A 14,722-nucleotide genomic window follows, 5' to 3' on the forward strand; every position below is an offset into this window, starting at 1 on the left:
AAATGAAATCCAATACTATCAGGAAACTAACAGTTGCCACAAACAGATAGGAACCCATGAAATGAAGTTCCTGAAATGGAGACTCTAAGTTCTTTGCATTTTACCAAACTTGTTAAAATTTCATACCTATCAAAAAGAACAGAACTACTTATCCAATGCAAAATTTCAGAAATGATACGCTGCAAAAAACTGTGAGTGAACAAATTTATTACCAGTATGTGTTAATGGTTTGTGTGAGTGTGGGGGTAGCTGTTTATTGGGATGTTTTGAATGGGAGACCTCTCTAGTTCCAGGCCTCACAATACCCTCCCATGACAATGTTCTGGTGCCTTGGCCCTCCTGGTGGAAGTATGCCACTGTTTAGAATTTGTAGTTACAAAGGTAGGTCCCATTTCCAATCACTTTCTCTGCTACATTTTGGCTTCCCAAGATAAGAACCATCAGCTCTCAGCTTCCTCTGGTTTTGCTTCCTTTCTGCAGTCCTGCTCCTCTGTCATGGCATTGACGTGAGATACTCGCTCAGCATTTGTAGGTCCCAAATAACCACTTACATTAATAAGTTTTCGTGGTCATGTTGTTTTATTTTTTCTTGGTTATTTTATTCAATTACATTTCAAACATTATCCCACTTCACAGTTCTCTTCCACAAGTCCTGTATCTCCTCCCTTGCCTCAATTGCAGTGTTCTCTCACTTGCCCATGCACTCCTGCCTCAAAAACATAGCATTCCCCTACCTTAGGCCATCAAGCCAGGACTAAGTGCCTCCCCTCCTAGTGATTGATGCCAAATAAGACAATCCTCCACTACATAAAGAACTGGAGCCATGAGTTCCCACATGTGCAGTCTTTGGTTGGTGTTTTAGATCCTGGTGTTTTATTAAGGCAAGAGAAATGTGACAGAGAAAAAGTGGGTGAGAAGAGGGAGTCTTAATTGAGAAAATGCCTACATTAGAGTGACCTATTCTATACTGAAGTCTAGGGGATATTGTCCTGGACTAACCTTCGAATTTGTAGGACCCAGTTCTCTAGGATAGTGCCACCCTTTTGTTATTAGTCAGAAAAAGAAAATGAGATATGAGACAGGAGGCAGTGCTCCTACTAGGCTTCTGCTTCAGTTTATGCCTCCCTGTTTCATTTTGGGCTTTAACATTTCTCAGTATTTAACTAGTAACTGCTAGTATACTGTTGAATGTAACCTGACTTCCATAAGTTGCTTTTCATCAGTGTTCTGTCACAGCAATCGTCAAAAAATATGGTATGTCCTAAATTGAAAAACACTGGCAAGTTACTTTTCTTCTGAGATGATGACTTTGGTTAAGTAAGCTCTATTCATCACATATGTTTCTGCCCAGCATGCACCTAAAATTTCGTTTGAGCCGTCCTGCACAGGATAGTCTTATTTTATATGCAGATTGTACAGAATAGTTTTACTTGTTTGTTTGCATACTTGACCATATAAAAGAATGTATTTGAAAAGAATTGTCCATAACGAAAGAATCATTAAAAATTATTAAGAGTGAAAATGCACTTTGTTGTTTAATTTTGACTAATCATGCAGTTTGTATAGGCTTGGATTTTAGGTTTCCAATACCGTTGTAATTATAAATTAAGTAAAAAAGGTATGTTTCTAGTCCAAGCCAAGTAGAGTCTTGAGTAAGAATCCTATTCAAGCTATCCCTTGTGCTATCATCCTCCATTGTGAGTAACATCATTATATCTTCTTACTTGTGGACCTAGTACCTGAGAAATGCTAGTTAACATGTACCTTGCTTTCTATCATATATACATTTTCTTTGTCTTTTTTTCCTTTTCAAAATATATGTCCTTTATTGATTCTCTGTAAATTTCTAATCAAGCTACCAAGTAACTTTCATTTCACTTTTCAATCCTTCCATATATTCCTTGGAAACAATCCTCTCTCAATAATTTTCAAAAATTAAAATTAAATAAAATTTTAAATTTAATATTATTAAAAGTCAAATTAAAATTTAAAAAAATTAAAATGCAGTGTGTGAGATGTGTTTTGCCATAAGTGGTCACACATTATACACCCTTGTCCAAACAGATTTTCTTGCAAAAGGACAGTGAAATAAGTCACTGGTCTGGTTTCACCGCTCTGTATTTTACCATCCTCTCAATACTGGAACCTCCCTGAGATGCCTCTCCTTCTATATCCTGGTATGTTGATGTAGCCTTTGATCACTGTGAACCTTCAGCTTTGAATCTGCAGGACCTCCCCCATCATATGCTCCAGCAGCAGGATCTAGGCCCCCTACATATATGTAGAAGATGTGAAACTTGATCTTCTGGTATGTTCCCTAACACTTTGTGTGCAGGCTGGCTTGACATTTTGTATACCACTGGATTAGTTTCTTTTCTCTGGGCTGCTTTGTGTGGCTTCTGTAGAAGTTGGTGCTCATGTTCCTGTTGTGAATTGATGTATCAGAAAGAGTTGGTGTCAATGGAAGGTGTACACTACTGAGGTAAAGAAGAATGGAGGGAAAATCAGGTTTCAAGATGTGATTTGGTGGAAGGGACTGAAATCAGGATATAAAATGAATAAACTCATGAAAAATATTATGTATGTGTTTATAATAACAGTAACAGCTAAAATATACCTGAGTAACATAAAACTGTACCTGAAATAGGTTAGTGCTAAAATAATGGAAAGCATACAAAGTAAAATACACCAATTATTCATCATTACTTATCTATATACATATACATATACAGATACATGTACAAGTACACTTACACCTATATGTACACACACACATATATATACATATATATGTGTGTGTGTGTGCAATGTGCTTTAATAAGATCAGATATTCACATGATGTGAATATTTAGTAATATAATAGTCTCAACACTATGAAACACAACTAATCTATACTCCAAAAATAGGACTAAAATGGAAATAAAGCAAACAAAACCTAGGTAATCTTGATCTTTTAAAATTTCACTCTAGTCTTCTTGGTTTACCATTATAATGCAGATTATTGTTGGTTAAAACATCAATATAAAAATCAATCCTTAAGAAGAAAGAAAGAATGAACAGTAGAAAGAAATGATTAACTTACTTTATCCCCATTAAAAATCTCCCTTACCAAATCTTCCTGAAATAGATCAATACATATTCTACTCCACTCCAGAAGAATGCAACCCTAGGGTTTCCTGTTAGAGAAATATTCTTTCCAAAGTATTCCCAATTCCTGAATTATAATTAGACATTTGTTCCCAAAGGCAAATTTCAGATCCCCTTACCTTCCTTAAGATGTCATTTCCAAGTAATGAGTTTCTCGAAGTCAGGCCCCGTGATCCACATGGAGCTATGCACACAGATAACCTGGAACGGTCCAAATTATTCATGGAAGAATCTTTTACCATTACTAATAAACAGATGAGATATTTTAATAGTATAAAGTTTGGTTCTGGAATCTGATGTAAATGGCTGAACAAAGAAAAAGGACAATTTTAGGTTAGACCATCTTGAAAATAATGTAAGTTAGAAATCTAACTACGAAGAACAAATAGGGCAAACGTTTTGTACACCAACTCACAGTATAATCAGAATTCAAAAGAAGTCAGCATACATAACTAGAGTAATACATAAAATGTTTTCTGCAAATCACTTTTCTGTACAGCATCATGGAAATGCATTTTTAAAATTATTTATGAATGTCAGTGTACTAGATGTATGACTGCTACCTACAGAAGCCAGAGGAAGTTGGCAGGATCACTGTTATCAGAATGAATGAAGATTGTTGCAAAACATGTATGTTCTGTGTGTGGAAACATCCAGTGCTATCAAACAGCTAACCATCTTTCTTGCTACCATGGGGACAACTTTAACATCTAATGTATTATAAATCCATGAAACAGTCTTACAAGAATCTAGAACATAAGGAGCAGAATCACACTCATGATTCTACGTAATGCCCTGGTATTAGAATGAATGAAGATTTTTGAAACCCATGTGTGTTCTGTGTATGAAAACATCCAGTGTTTTTCAACAGCAAACCATCTTTCCAGCCATCATGGAGTGGAGACACATTTAATATCTAATGTAGTATGAATCCATGTAACACACTTGTGACACTCTAGAATATAAGGAGCAGAAAGCACACTAGTGATCCTACACAATACAATTACAAAAGTTTCTGCTACTGCATGACAGAGATGCAGGGCTCCTTGGTTGCAATGGGAGCTCAAAGCTCTGGTTAAGTATGAAATCATTCTATGGAATATCACATAGAAAAATGATTCAAAGAAGTCAAAGCTATGCCTGACCTAGATGTCTCTACATAGTTATAGCTCAGAAAGATCAATTCAGTAATAGATTCATGTTCTAATCAATGACATATATTGACCATGTGAAATATTCCCAATACTGTGGTAACAATTCAATGATGCAAGAAACCCACAGGTATTATATGCACATACTTCTTTTAATTTGTCTCACACATGAACTAAACCAATACTCTAGCCAGACCTGAACACAAGGTGTTACATAGACTGTCTTCTAAATCAGGACATTTATAAAGAAGACTTCCAGGTAAAATTGCAGACATGATTCAACATGATAGCTTGAGAAAGCAGAATGTGACAATTCATATCTGAGCAAAGGAAAGCTCTTGGCATAGGACATCATTGCTGCTTGCAATACTAGAAACACAAGCCTATGAAACTTAAAAAAGCACTTCTTCGATATTGCTGCAGTTCCCCAAGTGTATACTGAATCATTACCTTTGGATGACATTGATTTTTTCAGCCAGAGTTCCTTCTTCTGGTATGCAAAGCCAATTTTCATATACAGTCAGAGTAAGTGAGGTTCCATCAATGTTAAAAATAAAATCCTTTTGTATTGAACATAAATCAAAAAAAGTAATGGTCAATGTACATTGTAGAGAATACTTGAAAAAATTTTTTTTTAAATTAACAGTTTAGACGAGTGATTCTTGTCTTGTGGTCTATAATGATTAGGGGGTCACATATCATATATTTTCCATATCAGATATTCTATCCATTTTTCTTTATACTCGTATCAGGAACAACATTTGCATTATGAAGAGATGCAAAATGAAGTGTTCTTTATGAATCACAAAACCATGAGAAAATATATTAGTGTTAAAGGATTAGGGAGGTTGAGAATCAGTGGTTGAGAGCCTACTTCCCTAAAAGACCCCAAACTGACATCTCCCCAGAATCTTGGATCAAATGTGGAACCTAAATGTGTTTTCTTACCTAAGACAAGAACCAGTTAAGCAGAGTCCTAGTTGCTATAGCAATGAACTGAAACTACAGTCTGTTCATATTGCCTCTCCTGGCTTCTAGTCCACACCACTCCTTGCAATCATAGATCTGCACTCCAATTCCCAGACCAAAGCTCTCTCTGCCTGAAGGAAGGCAGCTCCTATGTGGAACATCCAGAGAGGAGCCTATCATAACTGCTCTCTGAAAGGCTCCAACCAGCAGCAGACTGAAATAAGATGTAAATAGCCACAGCCAATCATTGTATCTTATGGATCAGTGAAGGACTTTATGGTAGAAATGCAGGAAAGATTCCGTGCCCGGAAGAAGATAGGAACTCCATAGGAAGAGCTACATAATCAACTAAGCTGATCCACTGTGAAATACTAAAGGCTGAACTTCCAACTGAAAAGGCAGCAGATGCTGCAGCACATTTATAGCAAATGTAAAGCTTAGTCTCCATGTGGGTCCCCCAACATAAGGAACAGGGGTTATACTTAAGCTGTGGACTGTGAAAACCCTTCCCCACCTGAAATCAGGGGCAGAAGTTATGCTAACCCTGAAGAAATTGATATGCCAGGGAAGGAGGATGACCTAGTGCCCCCTGACAACTTAGAGAAAGAATGACGGGAGAAGATGTGGGCGGCAGCATGCAAGAAATTCAATGAACAAATAAATATAAAATAGTAGTAGTAGTAGGAAAAAGAGGAGCAGGAGGAGGAGGAGTAGCTATTAAAAAATTCCAACAAAATAAACAAACCAAAACTACAGGCCTCTTTTTGGAATTAGGCAACTCTCCAAAAGTGAGAACACTATAAAATACCTCCTTCTGCTTGTATAATTTGGTGAATATTTATTTTAGTTCCCACAGAGTAAAGCTGTAATATACATGTGTACCTCTGTTTACAGACAAAGTTGGAATTGTGGTGAAGTGACTTACTTGTTTGCTGTGTGAGAAGGTCTCACAGTTTCATATCTTTTTCTTAAAATTTGTATTTATTCAACTATCTAAATTTAGTTGTAAGCACCAGTTTTTTTTTAAAGAATTATTTATTTAATGTATGTGAGTACAAAGTTGATCCCTTCAGACACACCAGAAGAGAGTACTGCACCCCATTACAGATGGTTGTGAGCCACCATGTCGTTGCTGGGAATAGAGCTCAGGTCCTATAGAAGAGCAATCAGTGCTCTTAACTACTGTACCATCTCTCCAGCCCCTAGCATCATATTTTTTTAAAAAACAGAAACTGTCTTTTTGCATGAAATACCACAATAAACTTTCATGTTTTAATTAGGATAGAAATTCAAAAAAATGGAAGAATCCCAGGTACTCTTTCTTGTACCTGTAAATTGCTTTGAATACACATGACTACCTTCAGTCACTGATCTTAACTATTCTCCCCATTATGTGGTCCCACGTTTCTGTCAATTTGAACCAGACACACTTGGCAAGGTCGAGGGCCAAGGAGGGCTCATTGGGTTCTTTGCCTAATGTTATTAAGCACAGTTAATCACAGAGCATTATCTTTTCTCCTGATGTCTGGGCCATAGGTCCACATTCTTCTGAGAGGTGAATTCAGATCAAGGCCCAAACAGAAATAAAACAAAGATATTTGCTCTAGAGTCACTGCAGCTCCCTAGCAAATTAGGCGTGAAAGACAGGTTAAATGCAGCTTAGGTTAATACTTGACTACTTGACATGGAAGTAGGATGTCAGTATCTGGCAAAAGTGAAAGTACTGGATTTTTTTTGATTGAAAAGGAAAACAATTATATTTATCTAATGGACAGAGGCCAATATTAAACATTGACAGCCTATTTTAGGTCAGTAGTGCTATTTATTGGTAAGTATTATTTAAGACATGAATTTTGTAAAACACACTTGTATCACTATTATTACTTGTCACGTTATATATGGTCAGAGGTGAATCAGTGGGAATATATGTAATGTCAACTAAAGCCGATCTGATATATGAGGAGGTTAAATGCCAACAGAAGCTATTCACCTGTGTCTTTGTGATGAATCTTGTGACATTCTAAACTTTTTAAGCCTTTTATCTGCCATGTGTCTTATCAAGAGATCATGTGTCCATAGTTCCAGGAAACAGTCATCATCATGTAATTTCAAGGACAGAAAGCACATATGCATCTCTAGTGGCATGCTTAATGTTGGAGAAGAAAAAAAACCTTCCTTACCTGTAGTAAGGATGCTAATGTGTCTGACAGGATAAATTTGTTCACACAAAGCATAAATTCCTAACACAGTTATACTAGTAATGTAGATGCTGGACAGTAAATATACATATCCGAAGAAGTCTAATAACTCATTTAAAATAGGTTAAGACATATTAGTTGGCATTTATGTATAGTCCACTAGGATAAAAGATGTTAAAATACAGCAAAAATGTGTATATCTAATTCATTAATACTGTAAATTAAAGATCGATACATATTTACAATTGTAAAATATAGAGTAATCTCAGAGGCAATAATAGTACAGGAGACTCCAGAAAAATATGGAGTCATAAGGAAGCTGGTAGTCTTTACAGCTGGGTACTCAGCAGGTCACTTCCATAGACCCATTTCCTCCAACAAGATTTTAGGTTTGGAACTTTGATGCAGTCAGTAGAAAACCTGAGAATACTATTTATTTCAGTTACATGGTTTAAACTTCAGTGAAACTTATTTCTATTTTAATATAATCTTACCCCCATGGATACGTTATCTAAGCATTCACAAGTTTGATTGAATAACTTACTTAGAACAAAGGTGCTGTAGAAACCCAAAATGATACTCACAATTATTGGAGTATGTAGCTCTCTGTCTTCAAAAATAGTCATAAGAGGTTGCTTAAACAAACATTTCTTTGCAGGTCGTAATGGAAATAGACAACGTACTGGTGGGTTGGTATATACTTTGCCTTCATATTTCTCTGAATTTAAGAAAGAAGAGAAATCATTGTTGTAACTGAACTCCCTTAACATTGCATTCACTTTTCATTTTATAGCCCCTAAATCAGAAAGAGATACCTGTTAAAGTACTAGAAGCATAGAAAACATCAAACAGACACATAATAAAGAAAGACTAACTGAAATAAGAAATAAAAATACAAAAAGCTATGAAGGAGAAGACCAAGTCACAGATAGAGCTGACCGCATTTGACTAACACCTGAATTTTCAATGGATATTCTAAAATACGGTTGGGCCTGGATCAAAGATCAACATGGTGTCAAAGAATACATATAGAAGCCTCGACTTTATTACGAAGCAAACGTATCACTCATATTAACAAAAGAGGAGAAACATTACATAGAATATTCACCAGGAAGCCATTTCTCTTCAGCAATCTTGGTCTACAAAAGGCAAACATCAATCTAATGGAAAGGTATATATACTCAAGAGGACAGGAATGATAATTAACTCTGTAGTCATTCAAAAAAACAGAGGGAAAGTATATGGCATCAACAAAATAACAAAGACTCACAAATAAATGAAATCATTAGCTGTCTCACCCAATAAAATACAGACTATCAGTTTAGAGAAGAAAACAGGTTCCATCTTTCTCCTGCATCCAAAAATAAACTTGTTTTAGATATTACTGCATACTCGTGTTAAGGATGCAGTTGCCTATATTTCTTTGTCTAGGTCTCAGGTCCCATTTAGTTTTTTCATGTTCATTGGTGTTGTCTTAGCTCAGTTAAAGTTTTGGAAGGAATGTTGGTGAGGCTTTATGGGTGAGGGCAAGGGAACATGGCAGAAGATGGGAGGGAAGCAGGTAAAAATAATCACTTCGATAATAGTGTTTCTCCTAATAACATCGAAAGTGTTATAAATTTATAAAGCGTTCAAAGAATAGAATCAAAATGGTATTATAGGTAGGTCTATGTATTTCACTATATAAATGTTACTGATTCATGAGCATGGGAGAATTTTTCCATTATGTGATATCTGTTCAATCTGTAAGACTTTTTGTTCTTGTATTGGGTTGTAATTTTTTGTTTTTCTTTTTTGTTTCTTTTTAATTATACAAGCCTTTTACATCATGGTTAGAATTTCCCCAAGTAACTGAATACTTTTGATGTTTACTGTGAATGCTGGTGTTTCTTTGATTTACCTTTCATTACCTTTCATTTTTATAAAGACAGAATGCTCACTTTGTGTATTAATTTTGTATGCTACTAATTGTTGAAAGATTTTACAAGATATCTTAGTATTCTAATGGATTATTTAAACTCACTTATGTTTACTATCATATAAACTACAAAAAGATATTTTGACTCTTTCATTTCTAACCTGTGTCCCATTAGCCTCATTCAATTTTAATATTTTTCTATTTGTTTACAAATGCTGTATGAAACAAGAGTCCATGGAGTATGACTAAGGATGAGTACAGCAAGCCTTTGGTTCCCTAATAGTTAATATATAACTAGATGATGGGCAGCACACACTGTAGGGAAATACTAGAAGATAGAATCATTACCATCCTTGTAAAATAAGACAGTTACTGCTAAATGTTCTTCACTTAACACAGTATGGTAAGCATTTTTTTATTACTTGATATTTCAACATTTAACATTTCAAACTATAATCATTTAAAGCTAATTGCAGATGTGGAAATAAGACAATTAAAAGAGTCAAAAATAAAGGAACTGTATATTTATATTTCAATTTTTTATATTATACAAGGTAAATGAATTGATCTTGTCAAAAAGGAGTGAAAATGGGAGACTTGGTCAATTCAAAGGACCTGCATGGACGATCCTAAAGAGAAATAAAAGACATCAAATGTTGAAGTATAAAGGGGTACTTAGGCATAACATTTATTTTTCTAAGAAAAGAAATGAAAGACCCATAACTATGTTAAATTCTGTGGTAATGAAAATACATTTAAGTCTAATCAAAGAACAGTTGTTTTAAAATGAGCTGTTAGTGTCACTTATTGCACTTATTCGGATATTTTGCCACACTGTTTATTGTCGTATTTCATATGCGTTACAGGTGAGTACAACTATCAATTGCTTCCCTAACATGTCAACCTGCCTACTGTTTTACCTACCTTAGGACCTTGACTTAAAGCTGGAGGCTACTAAGACGTATCTAGATAAATCAGTTGACTGCTGATACATCCTTCTAAGATTTATTTCCCAACTGGCTTTCAAGCCCCCAGCATTGAGAGAAATCCAAGTTCTAACTAAAGTAATCGTATTTTGGGAAGAGTCACATGAAATACTTCAACAATCAAAGTATTTCTCTATCCAGGATTGAAATCATGGCTGGTGCTAGGAATCTAGTTTGATTTATGTAGCTAGTTTGGTCATAAACTTGAAAACTGATCACAGTAATTTACTGAATTAGCCACGTTCCTTACAGCATTCTAAATATTAGTCTTATATCCACCAATAAGTTGGGCCATCATCACGCATCAAAGAAACACTTTGTATAGAAAATAGAGACCATTACAGAAAATAAATACTGGACACAATTACGAGATACTTGCATTATGGAAAATCCAGCACCAGTGAATACATGTACATTAGAACTAAATGCTCTATAGCTCAGGGACCATTGTAGAAGAGGGGTTACAAATAGAGTAAGACCCAGGATACTTTAAAGTCTGTTTTGAAATCGCCTCTCATATAAATAGGTGCGAAATCACAATAATAGCAACGTCAATGCAGTGTTAAGACAATGGTCAAAATTGCACTTGTCAAAAGTTAAAGGTAGCTAATTATGACTGACTAAATATTATTTTTTCCAGAAATGACCTTCATATGCATTGTCTAATGGACACTGTACATCATGGAAACCATATTCACAGACAGAACAAAATGAACTCAAGCAATATTCACATTTTTAAAGATACAAATATATATAAATAAAAACATGTATAAAACAATATTAAAACGAGTTTCAAAGGGCAGTGACCATGATGGACTTAAGGGAGAAATTTCAGGCTACAGTGCTACAATTCAGTTTTTGATAAAAATTTAAAATAATACTCATATTAAATGAAAACATTGTGTACTTATAGTAATGGGAGTTCAGGAGGGACCAAGAACAATAAATATGGAAATTATCAATTTCTTTACTGGAGGTTTTCTCTAAGATTTCTGTATCTCAAATTTGTATTACAGACACTTTTGAGATACACAAACCATGAATTAAGAATATTTCATGTTGAGGTCTCAGGCGATGAAGAGTAATACAACAAACATGCTGTATGCTTCTGTGCATTTCCCAGTGCATGTAATGCGTGCATGTGTGTATGTTTGTGTGTTTGTGTGTGTGTGTGTGTGTGTGTGTGTATAAAACATGAGCAGCTCACATCACAACTGATGAATTTAAAGCTTATTTAGAACTTTGAACTGATTAACATTTGGAGAGAGCCTCTAGTATTGGTCTTTCTCAATCTCTCTCATCTTTTTTGGGGGGTTGTGCGGGAGGTTCTTTATTGACCATTACTGAACAATATGTCAGGAATATTGTGTCCTATAAACTTCTGTTAATTACTGTCTCCAACTACAATCTCCCTTCAGGTAGAAGCTTCTGGTTTAGAGATAATTGTGCTACAATTCCTATTTTGTTTGTTTTTTAATGTATGTTTTGATGACCCAAATTCATGTCCCTAAGCCTGTATTTCAATTCCTTTAGACACTGGGTTATCTTTTCAGGTAATTTTGTATATTCTACATCCATAATCCACCTCTAAGTTTATCATGTGTGAGGATTAATTTTGATTGTTAATAGAATTTTATTTAGAACTTTCTATGGCATGGGATTCTACGCAGAAATCTGATGGATTATTCAGTGTCATTAACTTCTGGCCACACATTGGTAACTGAGGTTAGAAAACTAATACTATAACTGGGATGTAGAGGCAGAGCCTGAAAAACGCCCTTTTCCAAAGACTGTGGAGGACCATGAAGAAGGCACATTGGATTGTAAGGAATAATCACATTTAATAACATTTGTTATAATAGCAAAGAATGTGAAATATGCTGCATAAAATAAGTATTGTAGGTGAAAACAATTTGTAACTAATATGGTGAAATATAAAACTGAAATAGGATCTTGCAATAATTCTTCTGCTATAATTGTTAGGTAGAAGGGAACATTAAAATAGAACGACCTTAGACCTACTTAACTCATTCTTTCCTACTTATATGTGGTAGGTGATCTGTTTTGTCCTACTAAATGAAACATTAAATGTTATCATCAATCACTCTGATCATAGATCTACCTCACTTCAGATAAGGGTAATATTTCAGTATAATTTCTTAACTCTATACAAAGTACTACTTGAGTTAAAAATGTATTTGAATTTGCAGGGAACTACCTGTTAATCAGGTGAGTTTTAGTCTCTTCACCATAACGCACATAGGTTTTGTATTGGATCCTGTGCAATTTAATATTTGTGCCAATGCCAAGCATTTTGCAATATTGTTCCTCATAGGGAGTTAAACAAACATTATTTTGCACTAGGGTAACAAAGAGTGTTGACAGTGGTGCAAGGCTTAATCTTGCAGAATACTTAATGGATTTGTATATCAAATCATAGTTTCTAAATGATGTTATCAAAAATAATTTACTACACAAGAAATCTTATATGTCTTAAGCACCATGGGAAGAAATGGGAGAATTTTTAGCTGATAATATTTTAGGATTCTCTAGATAATGTATCATGCATACCTGTATGTATCCATATGTGTGCAAGTATATATGTGTATACATATACATATGTATATGCATATATTTAAGTATAATTTAAATAAAGTAATGTTTAAAAGCTTTTCCCATATTCTAATATCATATTGTGTCCCAATGCTTCTCTGATACTTACAAATTAATGAAATGACAAAATTACATCAACCTTCCATTCATTTGATGAGTAAATAAATTTTGTCTTACCTGTAGGACGTTCCTCCTGCAGAGCAGCACATAAAATATTTTTTTTATTGTTACCACATGTTTTCCAGTTGTAGCATGTCATGACTTTTGACATAACAGGTGATTTGCCAGAAAAATTTATTGACGCTTTACGCATCCTTAGATCATCAGACTTATTGTCAATATATTTAATAAACATATCATTATTTCCAAATATTTTGTGGTAGTTGTCAATCATGATCTGTATAATGGACATCTATAACACAAGGTAAAAACAAGATTGTCATTTCACATAGTGTACAAAATTGAAATTTAATAATGAGATCCAATACTATCAGGAACATAACAGTTGCAACAGATAGGAAACCATGAAATGAAGTTTCTGAAACGGAGACTCTAAGTTCTTTGCATTTTACCAAACTTGTTAAAATTTCATACCTATTGAAAAGAGCAGAAGAAAACTTTAACCAATGCAAAATTTCAGAAATGATACGCTGCAAAAAACTGAGTGAACCAAATTAACAACCATTGTGTTAATGGTTTGTGTGTGGGTTGCGGTAGCTGTTTATTGGGATGTTTTGAATGGGATGCCTCTCTAGTCCCAGGCATCACAATACACATACACAATACTCATTGACAATCTTCTGGTACCTTGGCCCTCCTGGCCGAAGTACACCACTGCCTAGAATTTGTAGTTACAAAGGTAGGTGGCCATTCTCAATGCACTTTCTCTGCTACATTTTTGCTCCTATGATAAGAACCATCAGCTCTCAGCTTCCTGTTTGGTTTTGCTTCCTTTCTGCAGTCGTGCTCCTCTGTCATGGCATTGAAGTGTGATACTCGCTCAGCATTTGTAGGTCCCAAATAACCACTTACATTAATAAGTTACTTGTTCATTATTTTTTATTACTCCCTGGTTGTTTTATTTTTTATTGGTTATTTTATTCAATTACATTTCAAACATTATCCCACTTCACAGTTCCCTCCCACAAAACCTGTATCTCCTCCCTTGCCTCTATTGCAGTGTTCTCTCACTTGCCCACACACTCCTGCCTCAACAACATAGCATTCCCCTACCCTAGGCCATCAAGCCAGGATTAAGTGCCTCCCCTCCTAGTGATTGATGCCAAATAAGACAATCCCCTGCTGCATATCCAGCTGGAGCCATGTGTTCTCCCATGCACACTCTTTGGTTGGTGTTTTAAATCCTGGTTTTTTATTAAGGCAATAGAAATGTGACTGATGGTATTGGTACAGAGGCAGACAGATAGACCAAAGGAATAGAATTGAAAAACCCCGAAATGAACTCACACACCTATAGGCAGTTGATTTTTGACAAAGGAGCCAAAACCATCCAATGGAAAAAAGATAGCATTTTCAGCAAGTGGTGCTGGTTCAACTGGAGGGCAACATGTAGAAGAATGCAGATTGATCCATGCTTATCACCCTGTACAAAGCTTAAGTCCAAGTGGATCAAGGACCTCCACATCAAACCAGATACACTGAAACTAATAGAAGAAAAAGTGGGGAAGCATCTCAAACACATGGGCACTGGAGAAAATTTCCTGAACAAAACACAATGGC

The 14,722-nt window shown here is 35.2% G+C and overlaps 1 protein-coding gene across 1 annotated transcript in view; it reads right to left on the bottom strand.

Annotated features, from left to right (window-relative positions):
• Tgap1l1 (GTPase activating protein testicular GAP1 like 1) overlaps positions 1-14,722 on the bottom strand; it is a 144,303-nt gene that overhangs the window by 93,975 nt on the left and 35,606 nt on the right. Inside the window, exons 18-21 of the mRNA XM_087636522.1 lie at positions 13,160-13,394; positions 8,050-8,183; positions 4,749-4,858; positions 3,267-3,453 (exon numbers count right to left, since the gene is read on the bottom strand). Coding sequence (XP_087492648.1) covers positions 3,267-3,453; positions 4,749-4,858; positions 8,050-8,183; positions 13,160-13,394 — 666 coding nt within the window. The remainder of the gene's footprint in view (positions 1-3,266; positions 3,454-4,748; positions 4,859-8,049; positions 8,184-13,159; positions 13,395-14,722) is intronic.

Source organism: Rattus norvegicus, chromosome 2 (assembly GCF_021556685.1).
Source record: "Rattus norvegicus strain SHRSP/BbbUtx chromosome 2, alternate assembly SHRSP_T2T, whole genome shotgun sequence".
Taxonomy (NCBI): Eukaryota; Metazoa; Chordata; class Mammalia; order Rodentia; family Muridae; genus Rattus; species Rattus norvegicus.